The sequence below is a fragment of the Gambusia affinis genome, linkage group LG09, assembly GCF_019740435.1.
Source record: "Gambusia affinis linkage group LG09, SWU_Gaff_1.0, whole genome shotgun sequence".
NCBI lineage: Eukaryota > Metazoa > Chordata > Actinopteri > Cyprinodontiformes > Poeciliidae > Gambusia > Gambusia affinis.
Window position 1 is genome coordinate 5,959,628 of NC_057876.1, and position 20,872 is coordinate 5,980,499.

A 20,872-nucleotide genomic window follows, 5' to 3' on the forward strand; every position below is an offset into this window, starting at 1 on the left:
TGTTTTCAGAAGGTTTTAGAGTATTTTTGGATTTCAGCTACTCAAGCTGTTTGTTTAGATGTAAAGCTGCCAGGTCAGAAGCTGCCAGCAGAACTATGTGACTGTGGTGGGATCGAGGGATAACAACAGAGTTTAGGTCAAATAGACGACCCAGCAGTTGGTAGAAGTGTCAAAGCAATGCCACACCAAGGGCCAGCGTAATATTATCCTTTGGAGACCATATAAATGTTTAATAAGAATATGATAAGAATTCTCAAGTCAATTCCGGATAAATTTTCCTGGCTGACCCGCAGACAGAGACAAACCAACAATGCCATTTTAATAGGCTACGGGGATTAGCGCGGCACCAGCTACCGAGAACCCGATGTTCTGCTTCCTGACACTCGCTGGGTGAAGCAGAGTTGAGAAAATACCAACGATGGAAGCACATGAACCAAAGTTGAAAATAGTGCATGAATAAGCAAACTGGCTGTGGTGCAAATGAGCCGTGTCTCTCCCCACAAAGGGATGACAGGACACTAGTTCTGGCTGAGTCCGCCTTGGCGGGGTGCTGCCCGCTGACTGCTTGACTTGGCCACAGCTGCGGCGGGCAGGGAGGGGTCGCCTGGATGTTTGCTTTGAAAGTGACGTTGCACTTTCGCCGTTGCTGAGCCGCTGCCCGATCAACCCTGGGCCTCCAGAGTCACCACAAGAGAGAGAGAGAGAAACCGCGAGCCAGCTCTAGATGGGAATCTTCTGGATTTCAAAAATGTCGAAAGGAAAATAAGGCATGGAAGAAACGTGTAAGCTCCAACTATGATGCAGGGTTTTTTGGACAGACAGCTGGACTCGGAGAACGTGTAATCAGTGCGACGGCATGCGTCCCGCAGACCGCAGGGTTCACCTCCTTTTAGCACAAAAAGCCCAAGCAAACAGTGCAGAAACATCGCACGGAGCCCCCAAAACATGTGGCTTGATTGCTCGGCGACCAGGGGCCGAGACGCGGAAACACAGAAGCCGCAAGGCTGTCACTGCCTCCCGACACATGACATGAACTGCACACACAGGCTCACTGCTTGACACGACAGCTGCAGCTGAGCCTCCGAGCCGCGCCGCTTGATCTGCGCTGACGGGAATCAACCTGCAGCCCGCTGGGCTACCAGCTGCGGGAGACAACACCTAAGAGCACATACAGCTGAAACCAGAGATGGTGGAAAAAGACGCAACCTTTTTTCCACACACTTGTTAAATCTTTAGAGCTGGGGTATTTAACTTTAATTAGAAATATGTTGTTTTTCAACACATATGTCATCACATTGTAGTATGAGATAGTTTGTGGAAAAAGGTTTAACTCCTCTGCCTTCTTCCTTTGGTTCTAATGCCATCTGCAAAAATACACCACTCCTCATAAGAAACATCCAATCGGGGCCAGGAGGAAGGTCTTAGCGCTGTCAATCATTCTCATGTATGCACTGCCCACACCCTCCCTAATGCTCTTTTCTGTTCCTGGTTGCCTTCCTGTGAAATTCCACTCGATTCTCATCTCCCTTCACCGCTCAGTCTGGGATTTCTCCCACTGAGCTCTCCATTTGACTTGCTTTTGCTTTTGTTTATTTGCACAATTCACACCAAAACAATCTCAATTTCTCCACATTTGAAAAGAGCAAAAAAAAATTTTTTTAATTTATTTATTTATTACCATTTGGAAAATATCTTGTAAGCCAAGATGACCTAAAACACTAAACTCAGATAAAGGGGGCAGGGAAGAGAAGTTGTGTTCTTTTTTTAAATTTTTTTCTGAAGGCAAATAACTGGTGTCAGCTGCATGTTTCAGAGTCTCATAGTGACACATTTAGAATCTGTTTAGACGAGTGCGGTACGCTGTGGAAGGCAAAGAGTAAATGCAGAAACTGTGTTTAGAGAAAGGGGGCCCTCTCCGTGGCTGTGATTGGGATCAGGTCCCGCGGTGTGTCCCTCCTCTCTCTCCCTTTCCTTTAACTAGACCGGACAAGCCCGCATGACTCGGGCCAGACGGAATCTGCTGCTCTGAATGTTTCTATCAATGCCTCGACTCATCTCGTCTGCAAATCTAATCTGCAAAAACTGAAGCTCCAAAACAGACTACTTACTGCGCGCTCCTGACAAAAGCCGCGTCCTTCGCCATCTGATGTTGATGCTTTTTCCCCATAATTGTGCCGAGTTGAAGGCTTAAAATGCAGCCAGTCATCGCGGGCTGTTTTCCAGATAACATGTTGATGACAGAGTGGCCTGATTTGAAGAGTTTCAGACTCAAACCTGCTCTCATTGCAGGAGTTTGGGATATTAATGAAACATGTGGCGGGGAAATTCTGCCGCTGAAAAATTTGGCGTGAAATTGTATACGTCCTCCCCGCTGAGTTGAAGTTTGTAGAATCACCTTTGGCTGCAGTTAGAGCTGCTGGGTTTTTTTTTGGCTGTTTGACATTTGTCTCTTTCTTTAATTGTCCAGTGAACATTAACAGCTTTGTGTGTAGGATTAAAAGAAATACAAATATTTCCTTCTACTTGTAAGGAAATAGAAACAATTTTTAATATGTTTCTTGAATGTAAGCGACTTGCTTATTTTGTCTGGAGACGTTTTTAAGAAATGTTGAGTTCATTGGTCTTAAGTGGTTTTTATAGTTGGTGCAGGTTATGTAAAAAAGATGGTACTAAGTGGAAATTGTTGAATTTTGATGCGATATTACCAGGGGGAAAAGGTGACACAATGTTCACTTTGATGAATAAAAACAGATTTTCTGCTTTTTTCAGTCATTAACAACCTGACTGAGTCTTCCTCTCAGTCAGGTTGCAACAATGTTGCCTGTTTTGTGGTTGGTTTTTTTAACTCTGTTTATGTGAATGTTTTACTTAGGGTGTAAAATTCCATTGTCATAATGTATATCCAATGAAAAATGTGTTAAAATAAATAAATAAAAAATCTAGTGTGTTTATCAGATGTTTGATCTATACATCTAAGGTCAAAATTCAAAAATTAAAGGTTTGAACAATGATGCAACCATGCTAACAAATATGTCTGATCTAAACCATTTCATTATGTTTAGGGTAGTAGTCCTTTAGAGACTGCTTTGAATTTGCTGAAGAAACGCCTCTCCGTAGCATCATCCTGCCGCCACCTTGCTTGATTGTGAAGGTGTTGCCACAAGTTTTCCCCACCAACAATGTCTTTATTTGTTGCTTTTTCCACATATTTCCCCAAACATGGGTCAAAAAAAATCATTCCAAATGTCTACAAATCCCAGAATGCTGTGGCTGCATCCAAATACCAGAACTTCCAACATTTTCTTTCAATGATAATTCAATTATATTCCAAGCAGTATTTGACTTTGACACCCATGGTTTATCACACGAAGTCCCAAGAAAATACATTGAACTTTGCGATGATATCATGAAAGCTCAATCCTTTTGTGAATAATAATAATAATCTTTTAAAAAAAGGATAGGAGGTTGGTATTTCAAGCATTTTTCTTTTGGCATGTTTAAAGGAATTCTTTCTCCATGTTGAGGAAATAACTGTATAGATTTGTTGTTTGCAAGACTTCCTGTACTGGAGGTAACAGCCTCCGGCTAAAGAGACTCAGTATTACTTAGTGGAGGCTGTGTGGTGTTATCCAGTACAGAGAGCGGTTCACACAACAATCAGCTGTTAGGACTCCAAGGGACAAAGCCTGCCTCTTTTTTAAATTTAAGTCCCAGACTCTGATGCTGCTACCCAAAGCCATGGCTAAAGCCAAATAAACCCATCCTCACCACAGATGAGAAGAGTCTGAGCTGTAGTAGAAAAGCCAAGAGGTGCAAGTGGCGAAGACCAAATCTTAGAACGGGGTAAGAATAAGGGATAACCCGAGGGACAAGAGTCATCAGGCCCCAGAAAGATCTGATTTCAGAGAACCAGTCCCAGATCAACAAGCAAGAATAATAAACTCCAGTTCTAGTGTGTTTATCAGAACAAATTCATTTCACTTGAGCACAGCCCCATGAGCTGCCAGACTCCAGATTTGTTGTTTTCCTCTCACTGTGGGCTCCCTGCTCTGTGCCTGCACCAGTCAGATCCACTCCTCGGTTGGACACACAGAGCACTGACTTGTTTACCCAATCGGTCTCGGACTCCAGGATGATGTAGACGACCACTAATGCGGTCTTACTCAAGAATGTGGAATTGCTTCACTTTGTAAAATGACTGCATCGGATGAGCTGTGCCTGTTTTTAAGAGCACTGCAAACTCAATAAGCTTGAGTCCCATTAAAGCAATAACTGTACAAAACCTTTAACATGTCAGATAAAGACTTTATAAAGAAAACTGTAATCAGGGTTTAGGATTTAGTAAATCTACAGATGACAAATGTTACAAAGCGACTGGTTGTAATAGCATGATCTCATAATTTTCAGTTGAATTTAAGTTTGAAGACTGGGATGGCCATGGAAGAAGTTGGGTTTTTTGTTGTCTTGCGATTCATTTCTGTGTTGATTTGTACAAATGTTGTTGATTATTCTTGGGAAACACATAAACTGACCATTGCCTTTTTATGCAGTTCCATTCAATTCTCATCTTCCTTCCCAGGTCACGCTAGAATTTCTCCAATTGGCTTGGATTTGATTTTCTACTGGGCCAATCAACGTACAGAAGAACGTTGACCAACGATGACGTTGATCATCTGCACTGTTTTAGAATTGTAGTCTGCCTGTAGTTTTAGCAATGATAGCGAAGAAGTTGAATAAAATTCAGTCCATGTTTGCTACGCTTCCAAATATTGAATTAACATCAACAGTCGCCTCGTTCGGCACAACAGTTCTCTCTTCGCAGAGGAGAATGGTTGTTTGCAGCACAGGCAATTTCCGGTAAGCTTCATAGCGTTGAACTGGCGCGTTACATATGTCACTGGCAAATGTTAGCAATTGGTTAACACTGAAAACTTCAACAGAGTCCACGCCTCCAGGAAGCAACCATTTCTCAATAGCAGAGAGTCCAGACCTTCTGTATGAAGTCAAACAAAGAACAAGAATGACCCAATTTAAGCTATTTGGGGCGACAGAGGTATTTGAATGTTTGAATGAATGGCTGAATGTAGCGTAAAGCACTTTGGAGTTCTCTGGGCTAGACAAAGTGTTTATCAAGTACACTTCAGACACAAGATTTAGAGACAAAGGAGCCACTGTGGCTAGGTGGGTACTGTAGTCATCATCTTGTAGTCCAAAAGCTGTAGGTTCGACTCCAGCAATCTCTTGTCTGATGTTGATGTGCCCCTGAACAAGGCACTAAAAGCCAACTTGCCTATTCGTCTGATCTGAATATTGGTATATGAATCTAAGTGCAAATGGGAGAAAGTGGCTCTAGTTTAAAGCACTTTGAGTGGTCAGTATGACTAGAAAAGTTCTATATACAGTACAATTGAGTCCAATTAGTGTGTCTAAGAGATCCTGGTATTTCAAAGGGTTCACAATGACGCTCCAACAAGGTTCCCACTGCTTTTTTAAGGGCAACATCACCACCATACCTGATAATGGACATATTCCTCATATCCTTCATGTTTGTTACTAACCACAGCACAAAGTTCCAGTTAAATTCCCAACAAACTCCACATTTTATGTTTGCAGTGGTTGGACAGAAAATGCCTTTTTTCCCTAACAAGTGAAAACAAGATGCTGCCTTTTGCTGCAGATTTGGCTGCCCTATTCAATTTTTTTTTTCACACTGAACAATAAATACACATTTCAGTTCAAATAATCTGAACTTTAGCATCTATGCACCAAAAATCTGGAACAAACTTCCAGAAAACTGTAAAACAGCTGAAACACTGACTTCCTTTAAATCTCAACTAAAAACCCAACTGTTTAGAGTTTTATTTGAAACGTAATCAATTGCAAATTTATTGACAGAACCTGACTTGATGTTGTGTTTTTAATGTTGATTCTATGTTGCATTGTATCTTTGTGTTTGATTTGATGTAAAGCACTTTGAAATGCCTTGCTGCTGAAATGTGCTATACAAATAAAGTTTGATTGATTGATTGATTGATTGATTGATTGAACTACTTCATTTGTCAGCCGCAGTCTTTATTGTTAATATGAACAGAACTATTAGAAAGGCACAAAGTCAAAGCTGCACCAGCTTGTCCACCAACTCTGTTGCCTTTGTTTCTCTTACAAATCAGTAACCCGTGGTTTTATTGTATTTTATTTGTATAACTCTCTGATTGTTTGCATGTCTTTCCCCATTAGAAACTTCTTAGCGAAGCGTGAAACACAATCAGAAGACACAGTTTGATTACCCGCAGAACTTGTGCTTGGGCCGTAAACTCAATTCACCTTCTATTTCGACAACAGGACCTAAATGGCCCTTTTATGTTGCAAAGCAACAGACATAACTCTAATATGGTTTCCAGACAATGATTTGCAAACAAATGAAATGGTGCATTATGCTGTGATGATCTGAATGTTTATTATTTGCTTCAGAGTTAATTTATATAGGATAGTTCAAGCCATAAATGCCCCACATGTGCACAACTACTACAGCATTCAGACAACTGCAGCTCAAATATGGCGACATTGACCCAATAATATTGCCCCATCTTGTGCAACACAAATACATTCCCTTTCTTTGCAGGTGAAGATTCACTCACCTCAGAATGCCAGATCTTTGAAACTGACAGCCTGACCTAGTTTCTGGTTACTTTGGCTATTAATTATCTACATAATTAATAGATGGTTAATTATATAGATAATTAAGGGCACTCATAGACCACAAAGGTTGAATTTCCAGTTGTTGAATTGAACTTTAAATATGAAAAAAGAGTGACGCAAACAGCACAATGCTCTTCATTTCACATGACTGATCCCAGCATGCATTGCTCAAAATGGTTAAAAAAAAAAAAATCAAAAGGGACGCAGATACTGCAAAGCGATTACAGGACTTGATGGTCAAAAAACAATGCACTTTGTTTCCTCCAGTTTAGATCTATGTGGTGCATGTTGCTCAATATGCTAACATGCATGGAGAAATATGAAAAACAACTTAAATGTGGCTTAATAGCTAATGTTAGAGGAACCACAACAAAAGTGGGTGTCTACCATCTTAAAATAACTTCAAATTTAAAAACCGTCAAAGCAGTTCATCCAAAGGCCAACAAGTAAAATGTTAAACCGTTTGAATTGGAGGCGGTGCACCACCAATTATCTTCCTGTGAGAAACACACACTGAGAATGGAAGATAGAGTGAATTTCTTGTTTGTGTAACTGATATTAAAGTAAATCGGTGTAAGAAAGAATGTAAGAGGTTTAACTGAGTGTTACTTTATGACTGTCTAGCCTCACGTTTTGAACAGAACCTCATTAAAATTCAGCCTGCAGATTTCAGGAGAATCTGGGATATACATTAACACTGGTGAATATTGTGATAATAATATATCTTTCGATGCGTTAGCTAAAAGCTAATGCCTTTGTGCTTTGGGTTCACAGCAAAACAACATCCCAGACAAGCAGTAGTCGTATTTAACGCCTGGAAAATAAAATAACATTCAGCGCTTCCATGTCAACACGGTTTTAGTGAAAATTACTTTTTTAACTACTTTACCAGCCTTTTTTCTTTTTTTTTTTTTTACCTTCTAAGCTTTTAATGCTCCATTAAAACAAAGGCCAAAACATATATTAGGTAGAGAACCTTTCTTTAAGATATGCATAACGATTGCAATATATTGCACAGCGCTGCTCTAAATATTCAAAATTTTTCCTTTAAGACCAAAAGTGTACAACACAATGTAGGAGCTAATGCTTGGGTCACCAGCTTACACAAACACGCTGCCTTTCAGCACTCAGACATCTTCTTTTTCTTTTCTTTTTTTTTTTTTGATAAATGGAGGAAATGGACTTTCCTTCCAGCTAATCCCCACATGTCCAGGGAGCTGCTGGCTCCGTCTCATCCAGGCAGATGTCCCCCCCGTTCGGAGCTGGGAGCTTGACACAACAGGCATGCGAGTGGAAATGAATGAGGCACTTCTCGGGAGAGCAGAAACAGGCGGAGAGTGAATCATGGAAAGCTCCTCGGGCCGGACAGAGCGGCGTTTTGGGTCGGCTCGTCCTGGCCCGCGTTCCCACCGGCTCCCCTCCCTCGTTATTCAACTTTTATTAAATCTGAAGAGGGAGGGGCAGCGCGAAGGAGGAGGTTGCTGTTTCATTCCTGTCCCTGTTCTCTTTCCCCCCGACCCCCTAACCCTCTTGTCCTCTGCTATCTGTTCAACACTTGAGAATGTCATGAAACGGGTGCCCAGCCTCAGACGGTTAATGCAGACAACATTAATTTCCTGCTGTTCATTCCAGTCGGAAACAAAAGTCTCAGAAAAGAAAAAATAGAAAAAGGAGGGCTTTAGTCCCCGCATTAAACTGGGCGTGTGTCCACTCCACCTTTCTGACTCAGCTTGTAAATCTATTTCCAGATTTCCCTGCTTTAAAAAAAAAGAAAAAAAAACTAAATCCTGGCTGGTTTTTTTTTTTAAATGTGTCTGGCAGGAGCGTTAGGACTCTGCTGAGCAACTATCAGACCTTACAGTTAAACATGCAGCAAATTGTCGTGGTCCTCCGAAACAGAACGAATGGAAAGTTTCGCTCCGCCTCAGTTCGGATCAAAGGGCCGCGTGAGAGCGGAGGGTTAACATTTGTAATATATCTGGTATGACAGCAATTTTCAGTGTGTTTTGTGAGGCTAACCAAATGAAAATCTTGACTTATGTCTGTGAATGTGGCTGATTGTGAGTTCGGGGTTTAAATGTTTAAGAAGTCTCCTCTTCCTGCACAAGCCTCTGGTTGCTAAATCAGATTACGCCTCTTTAAGACAATCTGTTTTTGTCTGCTGCTCGTCTGCTTTGCACGTTATCGCCGTGGCGTCCAGAATCACGTGTTGCTAAGAGACCCTCAGCAGATGGTCGCCGGGTATTCCGCGATCACACCTTCTGGAAGACAGGGGGCGCTCCGATGGGGAACAGGACGCAACTCTGAAACGTTTCGCACATTTTGTCACTTTACAGTCGCAAACTTTGACATTTTTTTTTACATAACAAAGTAACATGATTGCTAAGTGGAAGAAAGCTAGTTTTTTTTTTTTTACAAATTTGCAATGAGTTACAAGAAAATATATAAAAATAACTAGTTTAATAAGTCATTTTTGGATGATAATAACCACAAAGCTAACAAGATTCACGTAAACAGCACAGGCGGGCAGGCCAATCCAAGATTATCAATAATATTGATACAGCGCAGGTATCAGTATCGGATCAATATAGGAGGGATAAAATTGATACTATTATAGATTTAATTTCCAGCAGTATATTCATCCTAGAATGTCCTAATCAAAGTCTAGGCATAAATCAATAACTTTGCTAGCTTATTTAATTGAATGAGATTTTTCAATTACCTTATTATTACTGTTGCTGTGTTTGTAATTTGTTGTATCAAAACAGGCCTGTCTTGAAAATGAGATCTCGGATCTCAACTTGTAAAAAGAAAAAAGCATGAAATCCATCAAGATGTTGCTACATCTTGATGGAAAACTGGTGTCCACAGATGCTTTCCGTCCAAACTGAATGAGAGACAATATTCAGCCTTTTGATTCACAAAGGTGGCAGAGACCGAACACCGCAGGACTTGCAGCTGCGATTGCAGGCAAAGTTTACGGTCGAACATGAAAGCATTGGCCGCTTTTTATTTAACATACAGCATCTTAAAACCACGTATGATTTTTCCTTCCACCTCAATTACACACTTTGGGTCGGTTTATTACATAAAAAAAAAAAAAAAAAAAATACTAATTAAACATCCTGAAGTTTGCGGTTGCGACAAAATGTGGAAAAGTTTAATAGTTTTGGGAGACACTGTAAAAAACAGGGTGGAGCGACAAGCTTCACCGGGTCATCTGCAAAAACCGCCAGCCGCTGTCGTCATCTTCCATCTCGCCTAATGATGGATAAAAACCCGAGAATAACAAAAAAGATGAAGGAGATGAAAAGAGAAATGAGGGAAAGAACAGCTAAAAACTACTGCTAAAAAAAATGGGTTAAGGGGAGTCGGACGGGATGTGAAGCGGTGAACATGTGGAGGAATGGAGGAGCGCCTCAACTGAGCCGTGGACCCCCCGGGAAAGCGCTGCCATCCCAAACAAAAGGCAGAGCAGGAACACAGGAGGTCTCTGACCCTCGCGGAGAGACCCTCTCGTGACCCAGAAGAGACAGGAAACAGGAAGTGTGACCCCTGACCTCTGCAGTGGAGGGATCCTGTTGTACGGCAACGTGTGGCTGTGCCCGGCGATAACAGGCCCGGGCCGCGCGAATCGAATCGGACGGGCAACAGGAAGACTCGGCTGTTTGTGTTCCTTCAGTTTGACGGCTGAATGAGAAGAGAGGAAGAAAAAAAAAAAAAAAAACATCTACTGGCAAAGAGCAGAATTAAAAGAGTTGATAAGAGCTCAGCTGTGACTCCTGGGACGTTGAGGTCAACCTTTAGGAGACACTCAGGTTCTGCAGGTTTCACCAACTCAAATTTAAAACTTTTTAAGGTCATTATGAATGAAATATAAGACCTGTGTGACAACAGAAAATCAAGTGTTCAAAAGTAAAATAGCATATTTTACATAGCGCTAAGGCCCTGATTGGTCGTTTCTGACTGAATTGTGGGAGAAGGCAAAGGAATTAGATTTTTTCGCATATTATACAGTCACTATGTAATAATCTTAACAAACATGAAAAAAACTCTTTTCTTTTCATAAAAGTTACAAACGGCAGCTTTAAAGAATTGTATTTTGCATTAGAAGAAGAATTTTACTGTGCTGGATAGGGCACCAAAACGGAGGCCCACATCGTTGTAGATGCGGCCCTGCTCAGTCAAAGGAGTGGTAGTGGGGGGCTGGGAGGAGCAGAGAGACTGATGGTGGAGGGGGGGATGAGGAGAACGGGTGAAGTAGAAGTCTGGAGGTGAGGAGGAGTGGATGGCAGCGGTAGAAGGGATGGTTGGGCCTCATTATGCAGCAGACTAATTGGAAGGAAAAGGGCCCTCACATGCTCTGTCTGCCCTCCCAGTCAGCAGGGGAGGAAAAGCCAGTAGGAGAGGGCTCTGGGAGGTGGAGAGGCTGCAGTAAGTTAGATTTCTAGAGTCAAGGAACCATAACCTGGCAGAAAACAAAGACAGTGTGCTTTGTTGCGGCCGCCCAGCGGCTCCTCGCAGGTTTACACCAGGTGTCACACTTCGTTTAAACAATCCTCATGGCTTATTCCTGCTCACAAACATGGCAGCATTACAACCCCGCTTCTTCCACCGCCACACCTGCCCACCCACCCTGATCTGCATCCTGAGCAGCCATACGTCACTCCACACATGTAAAACCGAACCGAGGCCCTGAGGGTGTGTGTGTGTATTTAATGACGCTTCAAAAACCCCTCGGTAAATAACATCAGACGAAGGTGAGGCTCTTTGACGGCGTCAGAAGTAGAGCGTTTACAGATCGGCAGGCCCGGTCTGACACCTTTGGCGTCTGTTAGGAAGATGTTGTTTATTTAAACCACGTCTTTTCCACATCCCCGTTTATCACGGCTTGTGAATGTCAATCTGCTGCAAGTTGCATTTGCAGATTACTGCCCGTAAATCACGTGGATGAGGAAATGCCGCGGCTAAAGTGGGTGATGCTGCAGGCACGCGGAGTGTTTTTGGTCTGCGCGCGCACGTCCGGGATCACAGAAAGCGAGGTTGCGTGATGGAATTTTGCGGCGCTCGGGATCTGGTTTATTTTTCCATCCCCGGATTCCTGACCCGTATACCTGCAGGATTTTCCCAGGTTCTGGCTTCAATTAGGCTGGGAAGCCGCTAGCATAGGGTGGGAGAGTGTCTGGAGTGGGTGTAGGGGCTGGAGGGGGGTTAGGCGAGAGGTAAGGGGGCGACAGCGCTGGAGTCTGTCACACACAACTCAGCACAGCTGTGGAGATGGAAAGGGAGGTGTCAAACATTCAGAGAGGGAATGACGGAGGTCAAAACTAAGAAGAAAAAAAAATCACAGCTCCGAATTGAAATGTGACGAGTTTGAAAGTGAAGAAGATCCAATGATAGACACTTTCAAGGGTCACATTAAAACCACAAACTGCAATGTATTTAAGTGTAAAATTGACATTGGGTCATAATTTTATTCCCTCATCAAAAACATACCTAAAGTGTTGTTTTGGTTCCGTCATGCATTGTTGAGAAATCCGTGAACCTCCCAGCTCTTACAGACTAGCGGCAGCAACAATTAGCAAACACCTGTTGTGTCTGAGCATCAGCCGAGCTGATCACAGGAGCTACTTCTCAGTGAAACGCTGGTAAAAACTTTGTTAAATGGTTAATGGAGAAACTTACTTATGACAACTTCCTGAAGGCGGAGTTTCAGAAAGACTAGGAGCTTCTTAAAGAGACAGAGGCCCAATTTCAAGGCATGAAATTGTAATGTTACTTTTCTTTTAAGTCATGTTTGATATACTTGTTTGTGCTATATTAAGGTTTCCTCCAGACAACTTGCTAAGCCGTGAATGGGGCAACCGGCAGTCATTCATCCAGGAGCACGTTGTGTTTTTGAGTAAAAAAATGTTTAAAGTTGACAGGAAATTTTAAAATACCACTTGATAATTATGTGTTATTGGAAGATTAGTATCTGAACAGCAACTATAAAGTCTTAAAAATGCAAAGATTAAAAAAAATTTTGGGGGAAAATAAGCAATGCTTACCTGGTGGGGAAACAAGTAAAGCCTGGTGGCCCGCCAGGCTTTTAATACACTGGGGGAAACCCTGTATAAATTGCACTATGTCCGGAAAACACACCACACTGCCCCTTTAAGATGAACACAAAGTGGTATGAAAGAAACCGTGGGAAATAAAGAGGAGGCAGTACTCTGACCTCAAGATGTTATGCAGGATGTTATCTCTGACCTGACAACAGCCAATCAAAGAGATCAATAGGTATCGCTATGATTACTGTTCCCGTATTATTCCTCGTGCAGCTCTACGAAGAGCATCAAACCGAAAAGAAGCTTCTGCTCGAATAATCCCACGAGGTTCTGCCCTCCAAATGGCAAACTCATCTGACAAACGAAGCGCTCTGTAATCAAAAGCCAATCACATAATTGAGCTATTTTGCCACTAGCTCCAACATCTCCTGCCAGATTAGTTACTCAGAGGAGAAACCTGATACCCTGGGAAGTTAAACAGATGTTTTCAGGGGGAAGAAGGAAGGGAAAAAAAAGAGAGAAAATAAACCAATCCCACCAGAACAAGAAGACATCTTCCAAATAAAAATCTTCTAATTTAGACAGACCGTGTGCAGAAATTCACTCGGCCCCAAAAAATCTGAGTCTGGTTTGCTTTACGGGGGGTGGGGGGGGGGAGAGAGAGAGAGAGAGAGAGAGAGAGAGAGAGAGACGGCACAGAGGTTCGCCAGCGTGGCATCAGAGTTATCTTCAAACTGACATGAGGAGGCGAGTTAAACGACGCTGGTCTTTATCTGCTTCAGCTCGCCGTGCGTTCAGGGTGCCAACACACGGACGGGGACCTCGCATGGGAATTTGTTGCACAGATTCCTGCGGCCGTGTGGGAGACGGCGACTCGCAGCACGAAGAGAGCGCTCTGTTGAAAGATTCCTAGGGAAGAGGGGGCATTTAGACAAAGCCGAGAGCCGGCTCTCCTCTCCCGTTTAGAAATGTTGCCGGCTCTCTTGGCCGAGGCTCAGTCATGACATCAACCGCTTTGGGCGTGAGAAAACAGTGTTTTACAAGCCGAGGCGACCAGCTTAGAGTGCTCGTTGTCTCTCTCTCCCTCCCCTCTTGGTGTTAAGTTTAGTGTCGCTCAGGCACAAAGGCAAAGGGGTCCGCCTGCCAAACCATAGGTGCCTCCGCCAATTGCCTGATCAACATCGACCACAGTTGGGTAGAAACTAGTTGCTCATTTACATTTACTTGAGTAACTCTTTTTGGAAAAAAAAGAAGTAATTTTCTGAGTATTTTTACTAAGCTGTACTTTTTACTCTTACTTGAATAAAATGTCTGTATTCTCTACCCACTGAATGAAAATACATGTTTTAACCAAAACTTGACCAGGCACAGAAACACGCCTTTGCCTGATTTTGTTATTTTTTGTTAGTTATATAAATTACTGTCATTTTGGTCCTTAAAATACCAAAGTTTCCAGGTAACTTTATATTTTGGTCAGTCTGATTAAGTTTTGAATATTAAATCATTGGTAGTTTGATCAGTAACTTCAGCAGACTTTTTACCAAATAATTGTTTACTAGTATTTGAGCAATTTATTGAACGTCTATATTTTATCTTTACTTCAATAAAAAATACGTTTAAATCTAACTACTCTTACTAGAATACAGTTTTTGGGTACATTGCCCACCTCTGACACCAACAATGTGAGAAGTTGGTGTCAGATGTTTCCGTCGCTGTGTTTTCGTACAGCTGTCGTCACGGAGCATTTACCACAGAAAAAAAAACGAAACACCAAAACCTGGAGGGAAGTTGATTCTGGCCCCCATCTTGCCCCCGGCTTCAGTGTTTGAGTGTGCAGTCCCTGGATTTTTAAAAAGCACAGCCTGACATGCTGTGGTCTGGGGATAATTTGAAGTTTAAAAGTGGGTCAGTGCAAGCTGGAAGAACCACTGATTATGTTCAGTGTTTCAGCCAAAAGGAAGAATATTGCTCATTCGAACGGAAAGTGTTTGCAGGATGAAGGCGTCTCAGAAGAGCCCTAAAGGCCGGCGTGTGGGTGACCCAAGCCCTGAATGCATCGCACGGCGACAACGCCTCGAAAAAGTGTTTATACACTTTGAATTCTGTCCATGTTTTATCACGTCACACCCACAGAGTTTAATGTATTTAATACGACTTTGAATTGTAATGCGCAAAGCGAAGTGTTGTGTCCGTTGGCATTGAAGCCTCTTTGTGCAGCAATTTTTTTAAATTTTTTTTTGCAAGACCATGCCATGGCATAAACTTTAAAAAAGAATTTTTGCAACTTTGACTGCAACCTTTTGAAAAGTGAGCCATTTTAGGCAGCAACAATCCCAAAAAACACATCTCAACATCCTGCAGCACACAGTCAGAAAAATATATTGTCCAGATCAAACCATAGTCATGTGTTAAAAATGGCCCAGTCAAAGTCCAAGCCAACAATCGGTTTAAAATCAGCAAAAAATTTTTTAGGAATTGGCATAAGAAAAAAATCAAAAAATCATCCTAATATGCAGAGCTAGTGGAAACACAACCCAAAACAGAACCATCTCTTCCCAATTTACAATAATAATGCTGCTTTCACGCATACAATTGCAGAAGAGAAAAGTAAACTGAAGTCTGTGGCTGTAAAATGGCAAAAGGTGAAAAGTTTTACAGGGTGCAAATAGTTTTGCGGGTCGCTGCTTGTGCTCTGAATGCAGCCAGACCCACAAGATCAGCTGGTAACCAGCATGGCACCGAGCTGCTCCGCTTCCAGGAACATTACACATTATCTAACTTCTGGCCCGCCTTCATACACTTTGCATAAAAAAAACAACAACAAAAAAAACCAGGACATGAAAGTAATTATCTGTGCGCTGAGGGCTGCTCTCTCACCTCGGATGGTTTAATTAGTCTGTTCCCTTTCAGCCGTGCCTCATCCAGAGCCGCTGGTCTTTCAACTGGGCGGGAGGCGGAGGCCTCGTAAAACTGCTTTTAACTAAACAACATCACTTTCCCTGGTGCCCGCCAAGGATGTTTACAATACGCAAGCCGAGAGCAGACGGGGCCATGAAACACCGAGGACAGTCAATAAACACTTAGCGGCATTAGAACGGTTTCGCCTCGCTGGTGACGAGTGACATCATACTTTCCCTTCGACAGACTCGGTGGCGAATATGAGGGGAAATTTGCGCAGCTCCGCCGAAGTGAACGACTGCTCTATTTTAAACAAAATCCCCCCGTTTTAATGATGGTGGCCATCAGACCGGGTTCATGTTAAACAGATGTCTGCCTCAGGGTCTCTAAGGGCTCCAGGTGTAAGAAAAAAAAACAAAAAACAAGACTGAATCAGCAAGAGCAACTTCTGTTAGTGTGCTGTGTGAAGATCCAACAGGAAACTCAAGGTTAAGGAACCAGTCTGCCACTTGGTCTTTATTTAGCGCTGAACAAGCTGAGAACCATGCGATGGCGGGAAAAGCAGTCTCATTAGAAACAGACAGAATTTTATCCTTTGCAACGTTTATTACTTTTTTTTTTTTTTTTTTTTACTTTAAATTTCACCTGCAAAAACTTTCAAATGTAGTGACTGAAGCCCAAGCAGTCAGTTTAAAGGGGCGGTATCGTGTCTTTCCTAGACACAGACTCATCTTATTCCTCAATTAAGTAATACGTTGAGTTCAGCTGTTATAAAAATGCTGAATGTATAAAATACGGCTGAAAGGAAATTGGGCCTCTGTTGCTTTAAGGAACTTCTGCTCGTTTTGTTTGTTGCTTTGTTTATTTTTGGATGTTTAAGATGTTTTCCAGTCCCAGTGCTAAATGTTCATCAGAATTTAAACTTTATTGACCTTTGAGAATGTGCTCTTGCCGTTAAAATCATATTATTTTAAAATGGTCTCAAAACAACAGTATTATCGTTTATCGCGATAACAGAATTATCGCGACCGGCCAAGGAATAACATCACAAGATCATGTGAAGCTCAAAAGAGTCGATTCCACACAAACTGCCCCTTCAGCAGCTTGAACTCTTAGCAGCGCTACCTAGCTAGCTAACTGTCATGCGAATTAAGGAGCGTAATTCAATTGACCGAAACCTGCCAGCATTACGTGAGGTCCGGTTTTCACCTCTGAGTCTACTGTTATGTGCCTAAACGAGCAGAAATCCGCCTGACCGTTATCAGATGGTAAAACTAAAACATGCTAGCTTCATTAGATGGCAAAGGACTTGATGAAGTCATCCTGACAACCTTAAAGAAAGAAGATACAGAAAAAAGGCAACCTATATATGCTGGACTTGATTTGATTCAGGAATGCTGCACAACACAGCAAGACCAGCATAATGATGATTGGTTTGTAAGAAAAATTGTTACCTGATTTTTGCAAAAAAAGAAAAAAAGAGACACAGATAGAAGCCAAACAGCCTCGCTGCACATAAAATACTCAATCAAGTATTCTGTCAGATGTTCATCCAGCACACTGAAGTGAAGATCTGATGAGAAGCTGGAGCTGAGAAAGAAACACTGAATTGCTTCACTTTAAAGTCATCAGATATGACTGTAAAAGCTCCCATGTGGATATAAAACCTGCAGAAATATCAGGAGGTCATGGAAACAACAATCAGAGGCCCCCATAAATGTCAGCATGCGCCACACGTCACCGCATCGGCACGAGCCAATTAGAGAACAGAACAAGGTTACAGAGGGAGCACTTGATTTGAATGAGTCCATGTGTTCAAGGTATTTTGTGAATGGCTGTAGGAAGTAGAGATCAGCCGTTTTACCAAACCACCTCTCTTTCTCTCTCTCTCTTTTTTCCCCCTATCAAATCTCCACAGGAGCCAATCAGAAACCTGAGCTGCCCCAGTAAATGTAACGGCGCAGGGACGACAGCTGGTCTCTGGAGGCGCAGGACGCCGAGTGTGTCCAGGGTTTTATGACTAAATGGTGACTGCCTGATTCAATGTTTCAGAGTTTTTTCATTTTTTGTTAGTTTTTTTGCTGTCACTCTCTATTTAAAAATAAAGCTTTTTATGTCATGAAAAAGAAAATCAGCAAAGGAAGAAGCATGTCCCACTTTCATGTTCAGGCGCGTTTCAGTTACAAGTGGTCGCAAAACTTGACAGACATGTCGCTAATGTCGAAAAAAAACTATTTCGCAATTGCTTCCATTTAAGGGGCGGTATTATCCGTTTTCCAGCCTCATAGTGCCAATTAATAGCATATATGTCAAATATGACTTAAAGGAAAGTTGACTTTGTAAATTAATGACGTGAAATTTGGCCTCTGTCTCTTTAAGAAACTCCTGCTCTTTCACAAAGTCATCGCCCACTGAGGAGGTGCTTCGTCCCCGAAGGCGGAGCTAGGTCCACCCCGGCGTTTTGCACAGCTAAATGATTGCCATGGAGATTAAAGGATTCCTTAAATGTGAATGAAAGAATCAAAGCAACACGCCAGGTATGTTTCAGATGAGGGAATAACATCATAACACAACATAAAGCTCAAAACAGTTAATTTTACATAGCACTTCCCTTGTTTTATTCGTTTCTTGCTCCGTAATGCTACTTTGTGGTTTTTATCTCTGTATTAATATGCTGTAAAATCAAGATAGTTGGAGATAAAGACATGATAGAAGAAAACCTCAAGTGTAACGCAGCTTCTACCAGGTTTTCTTCTTCCAGCAGAAAACCAGAGCTACAGTGGAACAGCTTACAGCAAAGCATATTCATGTTAGAATGGTCCAGTTAAAGTTCAGACCAGCAATTTATTTAGCAAGCTTCAGAAATCTACAATAGTAAACACATAGAGCTGTAACTGCATCGAAAGATGATTCTGCTAAGCACTGACTCAAGAATGCTCTCTATAAATAGAAAAAAGCCACTTTTTGTAAGAGTTGTAGAAATAAAGTTGCAAAAAGCACTTCTCACTACTACGCACTTCTTTGTGTTGGTGAATCGCACTAATCCACAGCAAAACCCACTGATGTTTATGGTGAGAAAGCGTTAAAAGGCTAAACAAAAGTGTGTGAGTGCCTCTGAGAGGCACTGCAGCTGTGCTTTATTATGAAGCTCTTCTCACAATTTACACCCGGCTCTCGACTTTCCGAAAGGCCTCTCTGACACGACGACGAGGAACAGGAAGACTTGCAGCACTTCAGATGTGCGTCTTATCCGCAGAGCCCTGGGCTGTTTAGCTTGGCTCTACAGTTTGGGAACAGTTCCTGGTATTAGAGGATGTTTCTCAGGTGGAAGTTTTGAAAACGAGCCTGGGGCTTAAGGGGCCAAAGCCCTTCCAGAGCCAGATCTGCTACAGATATGTATGGAGGCCCGTCTGAAGGTGGCTGGGAGGGGAGTATATAAATGGAGTAAATGAGAAATGAAACACATTGTAATGCTTTCGTTGAGAGTCCCTGGCTGTCAGTCGGAAGGGAGGCGACGGGGTTCCTCAGATCTGGCAAAAAAATGGGGGGGAGAGGGAGTGTAATCCATCAAGACGTGGGTCTGCTGCGCTAACAAAGCGCATGCATGTGAAGCTGGAAGAGTGCAGGTGGCCGGCTGGGTGTGTTGACAGCTACAAGTGGCAAGACGCTGGCAGCTGATCTGCAGGGCTGATACATCCATCTAAAGAGGCGCAGTTTGATCTGGCAGCAATCTCCAGGATCAAGCGGCGAAATCCAGAGGTTTCCATCAGAGACGAGTAGGGCTGCAGCTAACGGTTATTTTGGTAATCGATTATTCTACAGATTTTTCCAGTGATTAATTTGCCAATTAATCGAACAAATTAATCGATCATCTGGTGCACCTGGTGCAGATTTTTTTTACCTCTCCAATGTTTCTTTTAGACAGTATTGGACAAAAACTAATTCCCTTTAACTAATAAAATAAACATTTTGTTTTCTAAAATGCAACAACACAGAATGCCCTTGGTTTATGCTTGCTCGTTTGAAGCAACGGAGGAATCTCCAGCTAAAATACTTCTCACATCATCATGTGAAAAGTTCAGCTCTGTCTGCCTGACTTGGCGTCAAACAGCGTAGGTCTGAGCGACCTTCATTATGTTGGTCATTTTTTTATATTAACCGATTTATTATAGGACAGAAAAAGGCGCTCAACTCTCCCTCGGTCTTAAGACACAGGGTCCATTCGGGTTTACCCTGTGCACGTCCGGCAGGGTGGGACCGATGCCACGTGCACCTTTTTGTGTCGTTTCGGGAACTGACGGTATGACTGGACAGTCATCCTGCCATTGTCCGACCTTGACATTTGCCGCGCTCCTCCTCGGCGTCACACTAAGACTACAGGAGGGTAAATTGATATATATATATATATATATATATATATATATATATATATATATATATATATATATATATATATATATATATATATATATATATATAAATGTTTTTAAAGATATTTTGCACTGGGTGAAGCTAAAATTGCTACTTGAGTTCTGTGTACACCATATTTACAGACAAAGGGATTTTTTTTTCCAATCTTGAATACAAAATGTTTGTATCTCCTGCCCAGTTTTGGCTCAATTACTGCAGTGAGTGTGTTTTTCTTTCAATAATCTCCCTTTTTCGGAGTCTATACCCTCCAGTTAATGATTAATCCATTCCTAAATTAGTAGACAATAACTAATTAACTAACTAATTCATCTGGATTAATCGATTCGGTCCTAGAAAACAGGCCACGAAGCATATTTGAAAAACGTTGGCGAGTATAGATTTTGACGTAGATGAGCTGAAGTGGAACTCATCTCTTTGTTTCCGGAGAGGAGAGACGCAGAAACACGTCGTGTGAAGGAAAGTTCAGAAATTCCTGCTGCCAAAGCACATCTGGAGCAAACAGAAACCGACGCGCTGGGCCCTTCAGCTCACCTGGTTGATGTGTTTCAGTTTGTCAATGATCTGGCTGATGACCGGCTCCGGCTGCTTGTTGCTCTTAGACTCCGAGGCGGGATGAAGCCGTTTCTGGCTGGGCCCGGCAAACCTGAAAGAAAAAAACAACAACAAAGAAACGAGAAAAAACAATAAGTGTTGCTGAATCTTTTCTCTTTTTTCTGTGGTCTGTGCTTTCAAAAACCACAGTGAGCGCTGCCACGTCTCCCCAAATATGGTGTTTATCACCATCTAGTGTCGGG

The 20,872-nt window shown here is 42.2% G+C and overlaps 1 protein-coding gene across 1 annotated transcript in view; it reads right to left on the minus strand.

Moving 5' to 3' along the window:
- Nucleotides 1-20,872, minus strand: part of gpc3 (glypican 3) — a 147,561-nt gene that overhangs the window by 23,424 nt on the left and 103,265 nt on the right. The window contains exon 6 of the mRNA XM_044127787.1: nucleotides 20,610-20,721. Coding sequence (XP_043983722.1) covers nucleotides 20,610-20,721 — 112 coding nt within the window. The remainder of the gene's footprint in view (nucleotides 1-20,609; nucleotides 20,722-20,872) is intronic.